Source organism: Squalius cephalus (genome assembly GCF_949319135.1).
Source record: "Squalius cephalus genome assembly, chromosome: 7".
NCBI classification, from domain to species: domain Eukaryota; kingdom Metazoa; phylum Chordata; class Actinopteri; order Cypriniformes; family Leuciscidae; genus Squalius; species Squalius cephalus.
This window is the reverse complement of record NC_137128.1, coordinates 23,639,782-23,662,368: the sequence shown is the minus strand read 5'-3', so window position 1 is coordinate 23,662,368 and position 22,587 is coordinate 23,639,782. Positions and strand designations below refer to the sequence as shown.

At 39.9% G+C, this 22,587-nt stretch overlaps 1 protein-coding gene across 7 annotated transcripts in view; it reads right to left on the bottom strand.

Annotated features, from left to right (window-relative positions):
- The window catches only part of arhgef4 (Rho guanine nucleotide exchange factor (GEF) 4), a 79,384-nt gene that overhangs the window by 22,538 nt on the left and 34,259 nt on the right, over positions 1 to 22,587 (bottom strand). For 4 of the 7 annotated variants that reach the window (XM_079875745.1, XM_079875746.1, XM_079875748.1 and 1 more), the window contains 4 exons: positions 14,597 to 20,710; positions 12,987 to 13,310; positions 12,476 to 12,605; positions 11,203 to 11,256 (listed from right to left, as the gene is read on the bottom strand). In XM_079875745.1, the coding sequence (XP_079731871.1) occupies positions 11,203 to 11,256; positions 12,476 to 12,605; positions 12,987 to 13,310; positions 14,597 to 20,710 (6,622 nt within the window). Of the gene's footprint in view, positions 1 to 7,703; positions 8,218 to 11,202; positions 11,257 to 12,475; positions 12,606 to 12,986; positions 13,311 to 14,596; positions 20,711 to 22,587 lie in introns of those variants that run through there. The other 3 variants (XM_079875749.1, XM_079875750.1, XM_079875751.1) reach the window with 2 other exon arrangements.

The window sequence follows — 22,587 nt, the reverse complement described above, 5'->3', positions numbered from 1 at the left end:
GCCTAATTTTCAAACATTTGTGCTGATATTTGCACATAACTCAATACGAGACATTGGAGCAGATGTGCTGTGAGACCAGGGCCAGGTCTGCATCTCAGTGGAGAGTTAAAGTCATTCATCACATAAAAAACATGTGAATATCATGGTATATGAATATTGATACCCAGTGATTTCCAACTAGGGTACTTCAGCAGGGGCAATTATTTTTAGTTTTCATTGTTAAATATTAATAAGAACAACTAATTATAATCTCAGTATCGGTCTTATGATTTTCTTCAGTTTCTTTTAAAAGGAAACCCATATATACTACCATTCAAAAGTTTGGGGTCAGTAGGATTTATTTAAAGAATACATTTATTCAGCAAGAATGCATTAACAAAAGTGACATTTATACAATTTTCTTTTTCAAAAAAATGCTGTTCTTTTTTAAAGAAATTTATTCATCAAAGAATCCTGAAAAAAAATATGTATCACAGTACAAAAATATTAAGCAGCACAACTCTTTTCAACACTGATAATAAGAAAAAAATGTTTCTTGGGCAGCAAATCAATATATATCATAAGACACTGAAGACTGGAGTAATGATGCTGAAATTTTAGCTTTGCATAACAGGAATAAATTACATTATTACATTATAATTATAGATAAGTGTAGCCTTGGTGAGCATTAGAGAATTTCAAAAATCTTACTGACCCCAAACGTTTGAACGGTAATGGTCAAAGGTTATGATGATAAATGAATGAATGAAAGAACATTACAGCCTAAACATATGTTTGGACTAACAGAGGCTATAGTTAAAGGGAAAAAAAAAATAAAGTTAGCTAATCAGTTAGCTGTAGATAAGCACTTATAATGAAGAGTTATGCTAAGAGTATTTGACTAAAGAGAGATAGTGTGTGAGTCACAGATAAGATCCTCACTGGGAAACATTTAGCCCAGTAGAGTCTGACATTCCCTGTGTATCAGAGAAGAGACAGCCGGCCCTGGGAGGAATCTCCACGTCACATCCAGTCAAAGAGTATTACATTCAAGTCATCTGACAAATGTGTGTCTGCAGTGGACCTGACATTCAAAATAAAAGCCTGGTACCATCACGGTTTAGTTTATATTATTAGCTGATTTTGGAAATAGAACTGATTGGACGAGACACATATGGCACTCATTCCAAATAAATGCTGTTCTTTTGAGCTTTCTATTAATCAAAGAATCCTGAAAGAAACACATCATGGTTTCCGCAAAAGTATTAGTCACCATGAAAAAAAAAAAATGTTATCAATTTTTTTAATGGAATGTTGCATTATTTGCTAGAAATGATTTATCCATGTGCATCATTAGTTTTCATGTGCCCTTAGAATCTTGAATCAAAATAACTTACCCTCCCTCTTGCAGAAGCCATCACAATAAGGAAGAAAATATCAATTTAATGCAAATTAATAGCAAACATTAAAAAATCTTACCAACCCTAACTGTTTTAGTGTCTTTTACCTACTTCAGACACAATGCACATGCTCACACTTAATTTGGTTTATTTAAAAAAAACAAAAAAACAGTACAAGGTAGCTTGAAGTTAGGCTCAGAGCGGCTCAGAACTAATTTCCTGAGAGGAAGAAGCGGTCAGGACCCATGCTATAGAAAGGAGCAGCCTGTGCCTTGCACAGCTTAGTCGGGCGGTCCCGCGGGTGCCTGTCTGAGAGCAGACTTGAGGAACTGATAAACTATACTCAATACAAACAGACGCACGTCGTTTACTGACAAATTAAAGCGGCATGATATTCCTCACTTTAAGCAGAAAGTCTTTGGCAAGATTACTGACGTCCACTTAAGCTGCAGGGACAGCTGATGGACTCCAGGCAGAGTGACGATGGGTGAGGAATTCTGGGTAAAGTGTTGCTAAGATAGTCAAACAGAGGGCTAAGAGCCTTCATCTGGTTTTGTCTTCTCCTCTCACTGTTTAGTATTCAAAGAACCAAGTTTATGGCTGACTAACTGATTAACTGCTAATTTGTATGATATTCTCCACTATTCTTGTCCCCTTATTATGAGGGAAACTCTGCAGAATCCATTGGAACTTAAATTTCATTTCAACTTAAAATACTCGTAATTTTTAGTCATACAGATAATACATCATTTGAAACTGTAGTGACCTATTTTATTTGTGTAAACTCACAATAACACGTAAATGTTGTGCCTTTGTAAAACTAAGAAAACAAACAGAATGTGCTTTCTGCCGCTGCTTAGGCGGAGCATTATATATAGGCAATTAAAGGCTCATTATTATGATTTATTTGGCATATTAATATGAGTTTAGTCGACTAATTGCTTAAATGAACGACTACTAGTCAGCTAGAAAAATCTTTAGTCGTAGACAGTCCTAGACATCTCAAACATTAAACATGGCATATATTAATAATTATTTGCATGTACTTGAATTTATTTAAATAGTCATATTTTTTAAAAATCCATAGAATCAGCATAAATCTGTTAATTGTGAAAACAATTCAATTTAATCTGTTAGAAGTATGAAGAACATGGTTTATATATGGCTAGATGTATAACGAGCTAGATTTAATTAGTTAAAAATGTATAAGATTGGTTTACATATATAATAAAATGTTATTGGTAACAGAAAATATCAATTTAACCAAATTTGTCAAAGAGCGAATTTTGTCAGTGTCTACACAAGCACATAGATGACATCAAAGCTAACGCACATGGACTGTTATACTAGTAAACTCATGGGTACTAAAACATTATCAAATTAGCCAAAATAATATACAAACTTTTAAACACGTTCTTCATAAAACCATATAATCAGTGGAACCGTGGGGCCTTCACCATGTCAAGGCTCCATTCTTGTTCTTGCCCTTTTCTTTTGTATGTGATTGCTGGCAGACTGATATTAATGCCACACAAGTCTGGAACAGTAATCTGTATAGACTGCAGATTATTACTAACCCTGCAAACAGGATCAAAGTTTATTAAATGACCCAAACAGTGGGAGGAGTGTTTGTAATCTCCCCATGAACTCACAGAAAATGGAAATATGTCACAATGATTTCACAGCAGTGATGATGTCTCCCTCTATGCAGTGGCTATGAAGAATGGAATTAGGGTGGGAACATGTCATCCTGACCGCAGTGAAATTGAGGGTGAATATGCTACTCCAAAAAGTTAGAATCTAGCCAAAAAGGTTTCATTTTAGCTGTCTGGTTCAACACAGTGTGAACTGTGTGAGAGGTAAGCGGAGGCATTCACACAATGGTGGGAATTCTTCTGGTCGGTGCTGCGGTATCAATGTGGCCGTGGGGGACTCAGTTTATTGTCGCTGTGGATGTACGATTACACTGCAGTGCCATTTCACCCGCAGACTGAGCAAAACACCTCAAACAGAGAAGCAACTGAGTCACATTAGATACTGCAAACAAACACTGTAACAGTGACACAAAGCTGATATATACTGAAGCCTGATGGCATAGGAGAACTCTTTTATATTCCACAATGTTCCGCAAAAATACAGTTTTCCACATTTTATTTTTAGAAAACCATTAAAATCCATAATGTACACCATACAACCAACTGAAGAACTGTAAAATTATTCTATGGGCCCTATTGTAACGATCTAAGCACATGGTCTAAAGCACAGGGCGCAAGTTCACTTAGGGCGTGTCCGAATCCACTTTTGCTAGTTTAGCATGGTCTAAAAGGGTTGTCCCTATTCTCTTAATGAGTAATGGGTGTGTTTTGGGATTTACAGTACGTGCATTAAACCAATCAGAGTCTCATCTCCCATTCCCTTTAAATGCTAGTTGCGCTCGCGCCATGGCAGATTCGCTATTTACATGACGGAATTTGATAGTGGAAAGACCGAAGCCGTCTCCAAAGCGCAAACGGAACTGCTCGTGCGCGAGGTTAAAGTGCGCAAGCAGACCATCTACGGGACAAGCCGGATTCCACCATATCTTTATGTACACAATAATAATCTTTTACATTGTAATCCTTTTCATTTTAATATGTGGCATGTTTGTGTGCTGCTGTGCGTCCCTGTGTGTGTAATAAGCAGAGTGTGCACACGTTGTGGACCAGCATATAGGCGCACATTACTAACACGCTCTTTAAATAACAAAAAAAAATATTGCGCCATTGACTTTAGACCAGGTTTCAGTTGGTCAATGACGCAGTCTATTTCTGTTGCCTCAAAATAGCAACACGCCAACAATGCACCAGAACACACCTCGTTTTCAGACCATGGGCGCACAAATGGGCGCAAATGCATTTGCTATTTAAACAACGTGGCGCAGGATGTGAAAATGATAACTGCGTCGGACTGAAACTAGCAAAAATCACTTGGGTCGCGCTTGGCGCTGCATTGCGCCGGGTGTAAGATAGAGCCCTATATGTTTTTGTTGCACCTGAAATGCTGAAAAAGAACCATCAAAGAACCTTAAAATCTAAGTTAATGTAAATGGTAAAAACCTGTAGAGATGTGGCCCTCATTTGAATATCTAGAGAATTAACACTCACAACAGGTCTTGTCAAACACCATCCATCTCTTCACATCTTTTTTGCATAGCAGAAACCAGAATAAGACACTGAGGTACATGGGGAAAGAGTATTGTATGCCTGAAGCAGGCTAGCATACAGCAGAGCTGTACAATTGTGGTTTATGTAAAAAGGTGTGAATGAAACACCATCTGTTTTATTGCCGTCAGTTGTAATAGTGCCTGAGGGGCTGCAAACCCCCCGTTCCGTCGACATGTTAACCAGATTAGCAGAGCAATTGTTGGATTATGAAAAGCAAAGGCGTAGCTTAGTGTAATACATTTGGCTGAATTAACCATTAAATGGCGTGTCATTCAGTTTCTTGGTGAGGAATAATCATTTATGAAAATTAAGCAACGAGCGTTCATTTAGACACTTCAAACTCTCTCTCTATCACTTGACCTGGCTCGCACTGGGCGGTCACAAGATTCTGCAATCAAGACAAAACACCCCCCAGGGAAAATACGGACACACATCTGCTCCTCTTCCAGCATGGAAAATCAAGACTTTAATGAAAGTGCTTTTGAGAAGAACTGAGACTTTCTATTTCTGGCTCTGAGACAAGTGAGAAGTGCTCGTGCATTTCACACAAATAATGAAAGCAGAAGAGAAGAGGCTTTGCAGAAGCATAATATGTATTTGGGTGGTGGGTGACACATCCTGTGAGACTGTTTCCACCGCACGCTGCCCGTTCTATAGCGCATCTGCACTTTCAAGCGTCCTTTACACATATAAACGCAGGAAAGTACATGATAAACCCTTCATGGAGTCAAATGTGTCATGGTGCATGCATTGACATGATAGAGGGGAAACAAGAAAATGAAGAAAAGAAAAAAGTGTATTGTGATTGTCAAAACATTTGGTAACTAAACAGAAATGTATTAAGCTTAGTGACAACATGTTATAATGTTTACATTGTACAATTACTGGTAGGCTACTGTTTTTATTATTTCTTGACACAAATTTCACAATTCAATTCTTGTGATTTGATTCCGATGTTGAATGCGTGAGAGTTGGCAGCCCCGCTATTATTATCAATGTTGAAAACAGTTGTGCTGCTTAATATTTTTGTCGAAACCATGACACCTTATTTTAGGATTTTTCGATGCACTTACAAATGAATGAATGTCACTGCATTAGATACAAACTATTAAACAAACATAGTTCTTTTATTCTCAAATGTTTTGCTTGAAAAAAGTGTTTTTGTTGTCCATCTTTAAAATAAATGCCACTTGGATTTTATTCTATAATGCACTGATATTCATTTATTTTTTAAATGTCTAAATACCTTTTGAGGTCACTATATTATAAAAAAAATTAAAAAGTGATAACACTATTTTGGTAACAATTTAATAACACTTTTTTAACTACACATTACAAAAAAACTTACAAACCAGTGGGTCAAGTTTGATTGGCTAACATAGCTATGTTAGGCCCTTCTGGTAATTTTAGTAACTCTATTGACAGGCATTCCATATTTGTTTTCACATGCATTTCAATTGCAAATATTTTACATTATTGTAGATGCTTACTGGTAGATTTCTTTAAGGAGAGCTATTAAAAGTGCAAAATAGACATGGTGCTGTCATGACATCATACATCCTCCAGGTATTAGAGTACATATTGCGACCTCCCAGTCAGTAATTACACTAAAAACCAGTTATTGATGCCCAACACTAGGGCATATAGTCTCTTAGTTCAGTGAATGGATGGTGTAGAATATTTGATTGCTACTGGTCCAGTCTGGGTTGAACCCAAACCATTTCTGTCAGTCTAGGGATGACATGAAATTAGGATTTGTTTGTAAACAAACTCTCATTAACCATTTCTAATGTTCAAACTTAAGAAAGTTTCAGTTCAGAGCGTTTCTCACGTGTCACTCCAGTTTTTTCTTCCTCCAACTGTTCTGCGATCAGCTACGGACAGTATGAGTGCTGAAATGAGGTCAGCGAACCGTGACGAGGTGACAGCGCTGTTTGAAATGTCTAGCTATTGCCCCCGGCTCACAGTGCACCATTTATTTCCCTCCATCACAGGAAAAGTCACATCCCATCTCTCTTAGGACAAAGCAGAAAATGAGAAAAGCATCCAAATTGCAGCTGACGTGGGTAGCGGTGGCTGTTTGAGACATCGGTGCTACCTAGGCTGACGGTCATTGGCTTGTCTGTCACCATGCCAACCCTGAGAGAACATAATGAGACCAAAATACTGCTCAAACTGGCATCTCTTCTCATTTCACATAATTCGTCTTACTATACGGCCACTGGCGCAAGGAAGGATAGGGTAATGCCAGCACAGAAAGAGAGTTGCTCTATTCTTAGAAAGGAAACCTGAAGAATTTTCGTTGATCAACATATCAGCTCTGTTCACTGACGCAAAAGGGGCAGTGTTGGCTTCCCCTCAAATATTTTTAACACAGCCTATGCTTTCACTTGCCTATGCTTTTTCACATATTTCTACATGAACGCTGATGTGACATGATACTACCACATTAAGGTGTGGAAAAGCTCAAAGCATGCTAATTTTGCACATTAATATCCTGCAAGGGAATATGTGCAACTGCTGAATGCAGGTAACGCCGTCACTTCAGTCATAAGCAATCCATCTATATCTAGAATACACATTGGCTCACTTGACAGAGCCTTCCACAACATTACCACTTAACCAATTACGAGCCAGCAGGAACATAGATCAATAGATGACATCCGTGACAGTAATGCAATAACCTAAGCAGGATGCAGACGAAAAGAGAGTGGCACATCTTCATTCAACAGTAAGGCATCATCTTTAATCTCGATTCCCACATGGCCACCAGCAAATCTAGCTCGATTTCTATAACTCATGTTTCTTCTATACATGTAACATGCAAGCAGACTCCTGTTGCTTTGACAGGCTAAATGCAGGAGCAGCAGCTACGCCATGTGTTTACATTTGCATAGAGACAGTGGCTCTTTCAGCTACCTCCTTTCGCCCATCAAGGGCTTCAGACAATGTCATTACATTGACCGAAAGACTGCAATACAATGAACAAGAGCCGTCACAAAAACCTCACCGAGGCAGAATGTCACTCGCTGCATGAGTGTCAAGTGACGTCAAGCTCAAAACGTCCAGCAAAACACACACTACTTATGACATTGGAGGTTCAAATGTGAGAGAGTCTTACCGTTGGTGGAGTGAAGGCTCTCCAGACTCCAGTAATGGGACATGACCCCTCGCACTGCTCTAACCCCTCCGGCCAGTCCCAGAGCGGGGCTAAAGCCTGAGTCAGAGCCAGGTGACTGCTCTGAGCTGCCACCACTGCAGCCACCTCCTGCCAGCGGGACGCCCACCTCACCGGCACTGTGCTGGGTGCGCATGTGAAAGCACAGCGAGAGGAAGAAGGGTGGCGTCGCTTCGGGCAGGTGTCGGGTCCAAAATCGAGTCTCAGAGCCTCGTGTATGTGGCGTAGCTTCAGCCCTCCTCTGTCATTCCTCACTCGTTCTCCTGCTCTTTTACTTTCACTCTTGGATGCACAGTCTCAAAGAGCTCACGGCTCAACACAGACGCCCAGGCACACAATCAGTCTTCTCTCTCTCGCGAGCGCACACGCATACAGTCACAGGCTGGCATCACCGGGGATCGTCTAAGGGGAGGAGGACTCATACGACATGCATGACTCAATGCTAAACGCCTGCTCTGGCATTGAAAAGAACCGCCTTCCTCCTCCCCTGCAATCCCCCCTTGAGCCCCCCTCCTCCACTGTTAAAGCCAAGCTGTTAGTAAACCAAAAGACAGCGCCTGGAGAGAGCACTAGCGATGTCGAGAGTTGCAAACACCTTCTAAGAATTTAACCCATAATTAGCTGAGTCCGCACATAAATGACAAGCCCAAAAATGTACGCAATTTATCACAAACAAAGAGTGCTTGCGCAGCACGCTGATCTGATACAAAAAGACGTGATTTCCACAGGAATGCTCAGAATCTCTGGAAACTATGAATAGAAAGGAATGTGGTTTGTGTGAGGCCATTCTCATTAGACCCAAAGTTAAGAATCTTGACTTGGGTGAAACTTTGCAGCTGGACTATACTTTACATAACATGGGAGCTGGAGGCAGAACAAAGATAAAACTCAGGGGAACATTCCTCACATTCCTGTATATGACAGATCTGATCTGCCACTGGTTTAGATCAGGGGTTTTCAAACTAGTGTCTGGGGACCCGTGGAAAAGTTCAGAAAAACAGTGTAAAACAAATAAACAATAATAATATGATGATGGTTATTATTACATTCTGTCCCCATCTCAAAATTCCCCACAGATCAATTATTGTACCATGTTGTAAATGTCCATTTTTGAGTGAAAGGAAAAACATACTGTTCTCGTGCATGTATCTTTAAATGCAAATGAGCTGCTGCTCCCCATCCCGTTTTCCAGAAGAGGGCGGTGCCTGTATGGCTACAGATACTCAAACTAACAAAACATCTGTTTGGTTTTGAGTATCATATCTATCCCGCTCACACTCACGTAGGGCTGCACGATGTGTCGTTTAAACATCGATATCGCGATGTGCGAATCCACGATAGTCACATCGCAGGATGTGCGATGTAGGCTGTCGTAGTTTATCCGTGATTCATTAACCTTACGGGCCAGCTGCTCCCCGGCCTTTTTAACACATATGATTCGCGGATTAATTGCACATCTTAACCATCATAGAGTGAAAGTTTAACATTTGCATGTGTTTTTAAGTCCTGTTAGTTTAACAGGGCGCATTTAAGAACGAGCAGAGCGAGAGAGCCCCGGCCGCGTGCGCGCTCACCTTCACCGTCTTCAAACAACACGAGCGCTGTCTTGCTCTCTCTCTCTCCCTCGCGAGTCGCGCATATTAATCAAAATCAATTGACACGATGGAGTCGAACAAAAAAACTATCCAGTGATGAAATGTTTTCTGTGTTGACAAATATTGTGCGATATCCTAAACTGCCGAGGTAATTACACAACGCGTGCCGTAGACTCGCCTACATGTCAGATTCGCGAACTAATGATTCCTTTGAACCCGAACCGATTCAATTTAATGAATGGTTTTTAAACAACTGACCTGTCCAACACTGAACTCACGAGACGTCTGAATTGGTGTATAAAAAAAAAAAAATCGGTAGCACCTTACAATAATGTTCTATTTATTAAACTATTTAACTACATTAGTTAACATTTACTATTAGTAAACTGCACTTCTACAACATTGTTAATTTCAACATTTAGGCTATATAGCCTTATTGAAATCAAAAGTTGTACAGTATGTGTTAACAGTAATGCACTGTGAAGTAAAATTACCAAACAATAACAGCTGTATTTTTATAAACTAAGATAAACAAAGATGAATAAATACAGTAACAAAAGTATTGCTCATGGTAAGTTCATGTTAGTTATTAGATAGCCTACATTAACTAATGTTAACAATTCAAACCATATCCTAAAGTTACAAACAAATCATTTAATTTAAATAATACTCTTTTTAAATCATTTAGAATGAGAATGTAAGTGTGTTTACCCCATATTTGTTTGTAAGAAAAAAATAGATTAGATTTCATTTCATATCGCAATATATATCGTAGAAAAATAAAATATCGCAATGTCATTTTTTCCTAATATCGTGCAGCCCTACACTCACGTGACATTGCAGTTCTTCATCATCATGAAAGTTCATCATCTGCATGCGTTTTAAAGCCATATCAGTCTAAACTTCTGATATATGGTTTTCAGAGCGCACACACTCAAAGCACGCACACAGAAAGCTGGATATCAGACGGCGCGTCCCGTGACCATGAGTATTAAACAAATTTCTCTTTCACGTCTTATTGCGCTTAAACTGTCAAATACACTCAAGGTTTTGTCAAAAACACACAAAGTTCACATAAACACAGTTGGTTATGTCTGTGAACGTGAACAGCAAGTAAAGAAATCACATGTGTATATTAGATCTGTGTATTAAATTGAAAGCAGCGTAATATACAGTACCTACTGCTATATATGCTGTTAATATGAATCAAACAACAAAAGAAAAACTCAAAATTACTAACAGAAAATAACTTTAGTAACATTAATAAGAATACATTTCTTACTTGAATGCTGCTGTTAAATGCTCTGGCGAGGAGATAAACATGGCGGACTGTGTATAGCTCAAAGAGGGTCTATGCTAATAAGGAAGAGTCCGTCAGCAGTCGTGGACTAAGCATATGAGCATATGTGACGTCACAAAAGCTACTATCTGCAAACGGCTTGTTCTGATTTATGGGGATTAAAAAAAAGAGGAGTGGGTGGATTTTTACCGTTATAGGGTGGTTGTGTACATACACTGCCGACACACATTTATGTATGTAAAAGTGAATTTTGCATAATAGGCCTTTAAAGTATATTATAAATAAAAAGTAACTGAGCCAAGTATATATACATCCCCTGGTTTACATCACACACACTTAAAAATCCAATTGGACGATTAGCCAACAAACTACAAATAGTCATATTAGTATTCCTAAAAATGCACAAGAAAATGTGTAAAAAAAAAAAAAAAACAGTTATAAATGCAAATAGGTCGAACAAACAGGTTTGAATGTCCCTTCAATAATTTCACGCAGGCATTGTTTGAAAGTACAGGCTCATATTGTGTTTCAGAAGGAGTAAACTCACCTAGAGGAGCAACCTGTCCATGTGCCTCTTGTGCTGGTGTGCTGAGATTCGATTCTGTGGAGAGCAACATGTATCGGTGTTAGTTTCTCTCATGAAGTGATCCTGAACTCAAAATACAAACTAAGACTCAAGTTCTATATTTGCATAACCACAATAGGAATTCTGCATTGGCTTGTCATGCAGTGTACAGAAAGGTTGTAGAGTGGGCATGATGTCGGCAAGGGGCAAAATGAGGTTATTGTGTCTTTCTCCTCATAGGAATCCATATTACATAAGGCAAGGCATTTACAGAGGCCTTGCAAAACACACAGAGCATGTCATGGCAATAAGACATCAATAGTGGGAGGCATATTTTACATAAATAAAACAAAACAAGAGTCAAAAAGATCAAGAAGTCTCAGTTCAGATCAGAGATCCAGAGCAAAATGCACACTTAAATGTATAACTGGCTCAGATTTAGTCAGGGTTTTATGTTGATCATAGAAACATAATGCTTGCAAAAGCAAGCAAACAACAGCCAACTCAAGGTCAGCCAAAGTCTATTTAATAGTAGCTTACAATCAAAGGCTACACTTCAACTCTCAACTCGATTTCCTAAATCCAAGTCTCCTTTTAAAAGTGTGCATTTGTGAGTGTCTGTAAGGGTGGGGGTTATAAGCCCATGCCAGGTCTACCTCTATGCTCAGAGAGCGAGAGAGAAAGAGAGAGTGAGTGAGTGAGTGAGTGAGAGAAGGCCTGGCGCCAGTGAGTGGGTGAGAAATAATCAGCAGGATTGTTTGGCAGAAAGGGAGAGGATCAGCACTGGGGGCCTCTGAGCTCCACGCTCCGTGCATTACCGCACAAAGATAGCCTCTGTGCTCCTGATACGTGCACACACGACTGAATAAAGCTTCTCTTTAAGAAATTGCACATTGTAGGTGGAATTCATCACTCTTCACAGATGTATTGTTTGTTTGCGGCTGCAGCTGAGCTAAGACCTCCTCAGGTTTATGTCCAGGTATCTCTATCCAACTGGGCCATGTTTGATGATGAAAGACAATAAATTTACATCACAGACATCTGTGAGTCTCTGGGCTCCGATTGTCACAAACAAAACTATAAATATCTCACAGAGGGTTATCAAAGGTTGCAGAATGAAGGAAACCATTGCCCCCTGGAGGAAACTAAAGTACACTCAGACTTGAAGGAAAGATTTAAGAAGTCAATATACTGTGTCTCATAATAAAAGGTTGTGGTGCAATGTGTAGCAGGTTTAAATGTCAATGTTCCTTACCTGAAATAAATGCATAATGAGGCCAGCCCAAAAAGTCCAGTCCAACAGGTGTGCTCTGGGAGAAGAAGTGGTCTTTGAGGGGAACAGAGGGGAATTGCTCCGGAGAAGTGAGAGAAAGTCTAGCGCGCAACTATGGATGAGACAGAAACATACCCATTATGAAATAAAAAACCTCACTATTATTAATAAATGTTTTAATATGTAATAAGAATAAGAATAAGAATAAGAATTATTATTATTATTATAATAACACATGCCCATGATTAAAAAAAAACAAACTATTTTGTCTTTTTTTTTATGACTCAAATTAGTCTGAGCTCATCTGACAAACATTGATTTTTGTGTATTCAGGCAAAACACAAGAAACGGAAGACAAGTCGGAAATCCTAAAGAAACTACAAGGGAATGATTCCAGGAGTACAATACAGGAAGAAAGTAGAACAGGAGAAGAAGAGGTGCAGCGGGAGATGCTAATGGCTCGGTGGTTCTCCATTTTCGACGATTTCCTTACTTTCTTGTGCTTCTCAGATGTTGGCGTGCTAAGCTGGCGCAAACTTCGCTGCATGCTAAACTTCTTTTTATGGGTGTTCTCCACGTCAGTCAACGTTTCTAATGAGCATGAGCGTAGATGTGCTACGGTCGAATTGTTCTTCCTTTCCAGGTCAAGCGCCACCTCTCTGATGCCCTGTAGAGACATGGTCCAACCGTAGAGGTCTGAGATGGGTCTGGGTGCAGCGGTACCCTGCTCTCTGGACTTCACCCGAAGCACACATGCATTTCCTTGTTGTCTTCTCTCTGCTGACTGGATGGCTGGATCAGCACTCCGCTGTACATGCTTTGAGTGCAAATTTAGGTGGTTATTGTACATGTGTCTTTTGATGGATGTCCACTGAGAGATGAAGTTTGTCAAATGTTGACTTTTGGTAATGTTAAGAAGTTAAATGTATACATAAGCAAGATATTTACACTGCATCAAATTGTTACTATTCTTAACAAGAATTTTATACTTCTCCAGTTAAGACATCATTAAGTTGTAAAGAATGTATCTTCTAATACTTGTGTATTTTGTCTGCACTGGCAGATTTATTCACTTGGTTTTACTACCATTAAAAAAAGTTTGGGGTCAGTAAGATTTGTTTTTTTTTTAAGAAATTAGTATTTAGAGGCAAGGATGCGCAAAAATGATCAAAATGAGAGTGAAGACATATGTTAAAAAAGATTTCTATTTCATATAAATGCTGTTTTTTCCCCCAAAGAATCCTTGTCAAATGTCTCACAGCTTCCACAAAACAAGAAAAACAACTGTTTTCAACATTTATATAAGACATTTTCTTGAGCAGCAAATCATCATATTAGACTGATTTCTGAAGGATCATGTGACACTGAAGACTGGAGTAATAATGCTGAAAATTCAGCTTTGCATCACAGGAATAAATTACATTTTAAAATATAGTCTAATAGAAAGCAGTTATTTAAAATTGTATTAATATTGCAAATTATTACTCCTTTCAAAAACATTCAAAAATCATACCGACCCCAAACTTTGAAACTGTTGTGTATAAAAAGGTTCAATACAAGTGAAAAAAATTGACAATGCATTAGACAAACTGCAGTTATATTCAAGATACAACCTATTAAAAACAATCCTTAAAAAGTGTTGCTTCAAGGAAAAAAAAAAAAAAAGTATTTTGCAGTGTAGGCTATACTACTTATTGAAAGGGTGCACTACATTATTGTGCCATAGATACAGCATACGAGCAATGTGATCATCCTTGATTCCTTGTACGCCACTAGATGGCAGTATATTTGAGAAGTGCACATATTGCACAGAAAGCTCTTTAGTATTGTGACTTAAACATATAACAACCCTTGTAATATCCTGGCTGGCCAGCTCAATAACAGAAAGCAGGAATGCATTTTGAAAAATGCACCATAACAATCCACATTTGCTTTCATGTGTGAAGAAGAGTCTTGGGAAAACTCAAACTTGAGTAGGATTACTATATACAAATACCAAAATACAGAAAGTAAGAAAATCATATAGCACCCCTGCCTAAAATGTTCAAAGGACACATTTCAGCTGTCCTAACATCATAAACTTAATAATTTACTTTGACTTACCTCTGGTTTGTTTATCAAGGATGCTGAATTCAGGCTATTCTGAGAATGGCTGTCTGAACTGCTGTCCTCTAGTAAGTACTCAGAATCAAAAGACTGGGTTGTAGTGAGTTGCGCTGTCCTTGGTTTCAGAGACGTCGGCCTCTGAGGTGGATCGGAGAGACCGTCAGTGCTCACTCCCTGACCGAGCGAGCAGAGAGAGGACGCAACGGATCTTGAGGGGTAACGGAAGCTCCTCCGGTGTGTCCAGCCCAGAACAGGACTGTGAGGTTTGGGGCTCATGGGCCTTGTCGGACTATCAGTGTTCTCGAAACAGCTGAGAGACCTGGTCCAGATAGGTGACATCTGGGTTGTGAGTGCAAGAACAGTGGGGTTTACAGGTGACTGCGACCTATCCTCTACATTGGACTCAAAGCCATCTACTGAGGCCTGATCAGAATCTGAGGAAGTGGCATAAGGCAGCTCACCTCCTTCCAGACATGTACTGTCTTCAGACTGTTCCTGAGGTGCAGATTCCAAACTCTGTGGGTCAAAATGGCATGTGTTCCTTAAACTCTTTTGGGAAACTGGTGAGCTGTTAAGTCTGGACCTGTTCTGAGGAGCACAGAAGGCACTATCAATAGGGCTCTGATGTGTGGACTTGTCACAGACCGTCCCAGGAAGCGATAGAGTTCTTTTGTAAAGTTCTGCTTCCTTAAATTGTTTCATCTTCCTCCAGGACTGCTTGGTTTTCACCTCCTCATTCTCAGACTGCACAATCTGTTCCTGGTTGTCCCTCTCAGGATATCTGGACTCAAACAGGCTAGACAGAGACTTGTGAGCCATTGCGAGCTTCAGGCGTAAGTTTAAGTTATCGGTACTCTTGCTTCTTTTTTGTTGCAATCCCTCTGTCGTTGGGGAAGCTCTAAAATTCTGTGCATCTCCATCTTTGTGCTGTTGCAGCTGATACAAATTTTGGGATTGTGTATATTTCTCTCTATTCAGCAAGTTAAAAGCAAAAGCCTTTTCAAAAATGTCATCATTGGAGTGGTCAGAAAGCTTTGTAATGTCTGTGAGATGATCTGTACTTTGTGAAATATGGGTCTTGTACAGCGAAGTTTGGGAATTGTTACGTGTAAGAGACCTACTACTGTACTTAACTTCGTCCCGTTCATCTCCATCCACATTGCAGTCCTTAACTTCCGGATCAACCTTGTTACTGCCTTTGTGTTCTCGTTTGGTCTTGCGGAATGAGGGCATTCGAGAAAAAACAGAAAACATAGAGCCCTTCCCTGATTGGGTTCTCTTATTTCTCGCAGAACCACGAAGACTAGACGATGACTGAGTGCTGTCCTCCGTCTCCTCACTATTAGTACTGAAGTCAAGGTCTTGTGATACAGAACTGGAAACACTATGGCCATCACTGCTATCAAACTCATTTGATAAAGAGCTCATTGTTTCTCCAGCATCTGGTTCATTCATGACAACGGCTACATTGGCTTTTGTACGCATGGCAGAAATGTTGTCATGTGGGCGGTTTGTAACGTCATCAAAAGAGCTCCATTTCTCATTCAATACACCTTCTGATAATGGACTTCCTTTCTGTTCCTCCTCCAGTCCATTCTCCAACACAAATGAGCTCTCCAGTGAACGGTCTGACTCCAAAATAGCTTCTAAATTAGTGATGGGTAAAATTCGACAACATGTAACAAATGCGCCTTCGATCTTAGAGTTGTGCAGTTGCAAAGATTGCTTAAAAAGAGGATCAGACTTTTCACAAAAGGAATCAGTGATTTCAGGAGAGTTTGTTGTGAATGTTTCAAGTCTTCTCTCCATGTTTTCTAATGCATAAGTATCATCGACCTTGAGAGAGCCACTCAGTGGTAATTTGCTTTCCTCTTGGGCAAGCGCTGGGTGTTTGTGTGCAAGCAAATGGACAATATGTGAAAATTCACAATTTGTAGAGTCTGAATTAACCTCACCATGTGTGCTGTAATGGTCATCTGTGTTTGGGGGACTCAAGGTTTGCAACACTCCAGTACTGCTCTGACTGATGCCGTCTGTGCCCTTGAACTGAAATCCTCCCGCTGTCTGCTCTCCCTCCACTGAAGACGAGTGCAGCTGGCACTCCTTCCCATTATGGCAATCACAGAGCTGCTTTTGTGTAACATCTTTGCGGCTGCTACATGCATTGAAGTCTGAAGGTTTCTGAACATTACCTTTGCTGTACATTGCAATATTCATTTCAGGTGCTTTGAAGGAGGTAGCCCGACCAGCAGGGGCACTAAAAGATTCACTATCTTTGCAATCACCGCCCTTTGAGACTAAACATCCAGCATTATTAGTAGATCTGCTGTATTTTTGCAAAGAACTAGGCAAAGACATTTGTACACTTGAGGCACAATCTGCTAAAGTAATGGCTTTAATGTTATTATTTGTGTCTGAGGTGTTTTCATGGTTTCTACTGTTCAGCTGAGAGTAATCAAAAGGAGTGAAAGGATCAGAACATGCACTAGACAAAATATCAACATCTGACTCAATTGTTTTAACTGACTCCTTTTGCCTTGTTTGTTTGTCAGATAGGGTGTTGGGTTGGTGAAATTGTTTGGAGGTCTCTGTATATTCTATAACGCAATGCGCTAATTGTTTACAGTTCATTTGAAGGCCATCACTGAGGTCACAGCAAACATCTGTAGGGCTGAATGGAGATTTTTCATACGAAATCTCAAACAGACTAGCCAAAGATTCGACAGGACTGTCTACTGGACACCCATCGGATTCAGCTGTCTTCATGTCAGGACACGCAACACTCAATGACTTGGGCCTAGTGTATTCTATGCATCCCAAACTGTCAGAGTAAATTACTGACTGTTCTATAGAGGGAACTATTGTACATTCTTTCTGGTACCCTTTAATATTGTGATGCATGTTGCTATCCTTCTGTGTTCGTTGTAAAATGTCACCATCTTTATTATCAAAACGTTTAGCGTTAACACAAACTTGTGTTTCAGTGAATTCACCCAGGTTGATAAAATTAATTCTACTATTAGGGCACTGATGGGTTTTGTAAAAATCTGCCTCAGGCTCATGGTCCTTCGAATATATTTGCCCACTGTCCTGCAGACAATAACTGTCCATATGATATCTACTAACGGAGTAATCTTCTTTTTCACTGTGTAATACTGGGCAATTTTGGTGAACGCAACGAGTTCTGGCCTGCAGATCTAACTGTTCTGATGTCCAGTCATTGATCGCTTCAGCAGAAGTTGCTTTAGGCACATTTGAGAAAGCTCTCTCAGCTGCAAAACACTCATATTCCGAAACAACAGGAGTGTCAGTTAAGTCCTGCTTTTTGAAATTTAGACTTTCATTCTTTTCAAAGTTCAAATCAAATTCTTTGTCAGTGTCCTTTGATGAATGCCTTCCAGATGTTTTCAATGATTGATTGACTTCACAGTCCATGCAAATGTCCATGCAGTCCTGTTTTAGTTGTCCCTTTTCATAAGCCACTGTGTTTGAAATAAAACCAGCCTTAATGAAATCAACCTGTGATAGTCTGTCTTCCACTGAAGACTGTAGTTGGCTGTGTTCCAGTGAAGTATTTGATTGGCTGTTCTCTATGGAGTTCTGTGATTGGTTGTGTTCTGAATCCTGTGATTTCCTGTGCTGTACTGAATCCTGTGATTGGCTGTGTTCTACTGAATTCTGTGATTGCCTGTGTTCTGATGAAGTGTGACTGTGTTCTACTGAGGCATGTGATTGGCTGTGTTCTGGTGAAGTGTGACTGTGTTCTACTGAGGCATGTGATTGGCTGTGTTCTGGTGAAGTGTGACTGTGTTCTACTGAGGCATGTGATTGGCTGTGTTCTATCGAATCCTGTGATTGGCTGCATTCTACAGAATCCAGTGATTTCCTGTGTTGTACAGAATCTTGTGATTGGCTGTGTTCTGATGAAGTGTGTGACAGACTGTGTTCTACTGAGTCCTGTGATTGGCTGTGTTCTATTGCATCTTGTGATTGGGAGCATTCTACTGAGTCCTGTGATTGGCTGTGTTCTGATGAAGTGTGACTGTGTTCTACTGAGTCATGTGATTGGCTGTGTTCTATCGAATCCTGTGATTGGCTGCATTCTACAGAATTCAGTGATTTCCTGTGTTGAACAGAATCCTGTGATTGGCTGTGTTCTGATGAAGTGTGTGATTGACTGTGTTCTACTGAGTCCTGTGATTGGCTGTGTTCTAATGAAGTGTGACTGTGTTCTACTGAGTCATGTGATTGGCTGTGTTCTATCGAATCTTGTGATTGGGAGCATTCTACTGAGTCCTGTGATTGGCTGTGTTCTGATGAAGTGTGTGACAGACTGTGTTCTACTGAGTCCTGTGATTGGCTGTGTTCTATCGAATCTTGTGATTGGGAGCATTCTACTGAGTCCTGTGATTGGCTGTGTTCTGATGAAGTGTGACTATGTTCTACTGAGTCATGTGATTGGCTGTGTTCTATCGAATCCTGTGATTGGCTGCATTCTAAAGAATCCAGTGATTTCCTGTGTTGAACAGAATCCTGTGATTGGCTGTGTTCTGATGAAGTGTGACTGTGTTCTACTGAGTCATGTGATTGGCTGTGTTCTGATGAAGTGTGACTGTGTTCTACTGAGTCATGTGATTGGCTGTGTTCTATCGAATCTTGTGATTGGGAGCATTCTACTGAGTCCTGTGATTGGCTGTGTTCTGATGAAGTGTGACTGTGTTCTACTGAGTCATGTGATTGGCTGTGTTCTATCGAATCCTGTGATTGGCTGCATTCTAAAGAATCCAGTGATTTCCTGTGTTGAACAGAATCCTGTGATTGGCTGTGTTCTGATGAAGTGTGTGATTGACTGTGTTCTACTGAGTCCTGTGATTGGCTGTGTTCTATTGAATCCTGTGATTGGGAGCATTCTACAGATTCCTGTGATGGACTGCATTCGACAGAATCCTGTGACTGACTGTGTTCTATTAAGTCCAGTGATTGCCTGAGTTCTACTGAATTCTGTGATTGGCTGCATTCCATAGAATCCTGTGACTGAATGTGTTTTACTGAATTCTGTGATTGGCTGCATTTTATGGAAGCTTGTAATTGGATGTTTTCTGTCGAGTCCTGTGAATTGCTGTGTTTTATTGAATTCTGTGATTGGCTGTGTTCTGTTGACTCCTCAACTTTCTGTTCAATAGGCTTCTCAACTGATACAGACTCATATTTAGAAAGATGCCGTGAGACAGATAAACTGATCTCATTGTCATCAACATTCAGCTCATCATGTTGAGTGTTTGATTTATTATGTTCAGCATCTGTACTTTTCACAACGGATGCAATTTCAGTGTTACTAGTGTCAATATCATTTTGCTGTAAATCTTTCTCACTTGTAAACTGTATGTGCGTCTCGTTGTATCCTGATTGAGTGTCCATGATATTTTTGTTGATTTGTTCTAATTTTAATTTTCCATCAAAGGTTTCAGCAAATTGAGACGTGGCTCCATCACTGTCTGTTAAGGTGAATAATGAGTCTTTAGCACTTGGCTCAGAGAGTGTTTGTGGTTCTACAGTGTCCTCTAATTCCACAAGGGGTGTTACTACATAGGATAGGCCATTTCTTGAAGAAGAATCAAGTCCAGGTCCCGCTGGAGAATTGCTAATAACCTCACCACAATCTGGACCACCTTTAGCATCAGACATTCCAATGCCATCAACCCACATGTGTATCATCTCCGTATTTCCAGTCGGTGTTTGCAATTGCTCAGTGGTCCAACTGTGACTGTCAAAAACAGCATGGTGGCTTTTTGCTAAAGAGGGATTTCTCTCTCTAACTGAAGGAGAGGGTTTGACTAATGGAGAGTGTGAGTCCAGATGACCCACAGAGCAAGAGCCGGTCTCATAGCTGAGCGCCGTCCTGCAGCCGTCCTTAGTTTCATGATTGGGGTCAGAGAAAGTGTCACTGTGCCACGAGTTTGTGTCAAAATATTCCTCTTTTGTGTTCTGTGCTGCTTCAGGAACTGGCTCACACCATTCCTGATGGTCATGTTGCTCTCCACGGTCCTCATGCTGAGACTCCCCATCTTCCAGACAGCCTGCTTCACTCCCAGAGTCCTCTAAAGCTGGGGCCTAGGGGGAAAAAGAGAATATGTGCATTGTTTTCCTGTTCTTAACAAAAAGGGGATTTGGTCTTACTTAATTGAAGTAAACAGTTTATAAGTTACATCAGTGAGGCAATTCAAAATAAGAGTTAAACAATCTGTTGAGTTTTTTTTTTTCCGATCTGCAATCAATTTAACTCTAAAGAGCAGCATATGTTTGTGAAGTTAACCACATAGGTATGATAATCATTCAATTACATCTTACATTCTTTCCCCCTTACACCTGGAACTAATGTGTCACTCAACCATGCCCTGCTTCATGTAGTTAAATCAAAGCCCTTTAGAGAGCATCTGCTTTTATGAAGCATCTGAACCATTAACTCATTTGTTCAAGGGATAATTTCCAATGAACAAAATTGTGCATGATGATGAACAGACTCAGATGTAATAACACGGAAGAGCATAACAGATTGTATGAGTCATTAAAATCATATTAGCACAAACAACAGAGAACAAAAATTTAAACAACTGATGGAAAAACGCAGCTAATCAAAAGTAGATGACAGCAAAACAACAGACTGCATATACTATAAATCAAACCTTATATCAGTCAATGCAGAAAGATGCATTTGTAGCCAGATGGTGTAATTACAAATGTCTATCAGTAGGGGCTAACTGGACCATGCTTACTAGGAAAAAAACCTTTACCTCTTGAGCTCTTCTCATGGTCAGTAGGTTGTGGAAAGGGATGGGACCTTCCACAAGGGCAGACATTTGTGCCGTCATCCAGCTTAGAGAAATTATACAAACAATCCCTTCTTATCGGACTCATAACCCACTGGTCTATCTTCCATTAACCATGTCTCTAATCTAGTGAGTTCAAAAGATTGCAAAAGAAGACACCAGGCTAAGCTAGGCCCGCTAATGGTTCTGATGTTTTAAGTAACCTACAAACATCAGGTTCTGAGAGGGAGAGCGAAGAGATGAAAGCCTCCATCATACCCTGCTTGTACTTAAGAACCGAGGGGTCATTAGGCACAGCACATCTCCAGCTAATCCCAACAGGTCAAGCCACTCCAAACCCGTCATGTTAAATGAGGAAGGACACTAAGAAGAATGGCTTTAACAGCAGGTATCAAAGAGGAGAGTGCCAAACACTTCTGCACAGCCTTTTTCAAGGTAAAACAAAGCTTTAATACTATGTTTGGAAATATTCAAAGTACATGACTATATGGTAACCCATGCACTGCTATACATATGCAAATGAAAATATATTTATGCAAATAAATGTAAATGTTTCTATGCTAAAATATTTATATTATTTTTTTACATTTTTATTTTTACATATTTATATATTTAATTTGTTCCTTTTCTTTCTTTCTTTACTTCATGCATGATGCTGTTTTCTCGTAACCTGTAGTAGGGATGAAAACTTGAACTCCCAATGTTCAATATCCTATTAACTAAACATATAGGCTAACACTTGTTTGCTAGCTAGTAGTACAGCATAAGTCAGAAGTAAATCCTGCTCTTATTGGCAGGTGGAATGACCTCAGCCAACAGCACGACGTCACCTGACCCCATTCAGTAACCAGAGCTTGTTTTGCCAAATTGATTACAGTTGAATTCCCTAAATGGCTTAACATCTTAATGCTACACCGTGGGCTAGGCAGGAGAATAGGGGGATTGGTTTTGCGTTCATGTGTGAATATACAGTATATACAGTAGGTGTATGAGGTAAAAATAGAAAGACAGAGCCAGAAAAAGCACATGTGATCCTGCACACAGGACTGTCTGCTACTGACCCTTAAAGCCACACTTGACCCACAACATAAAAACATTCACAGTCCTTCAGCTTGGTTCATATTTTATTTCACCAGGAATGTTACTCATCAACACCAAGCA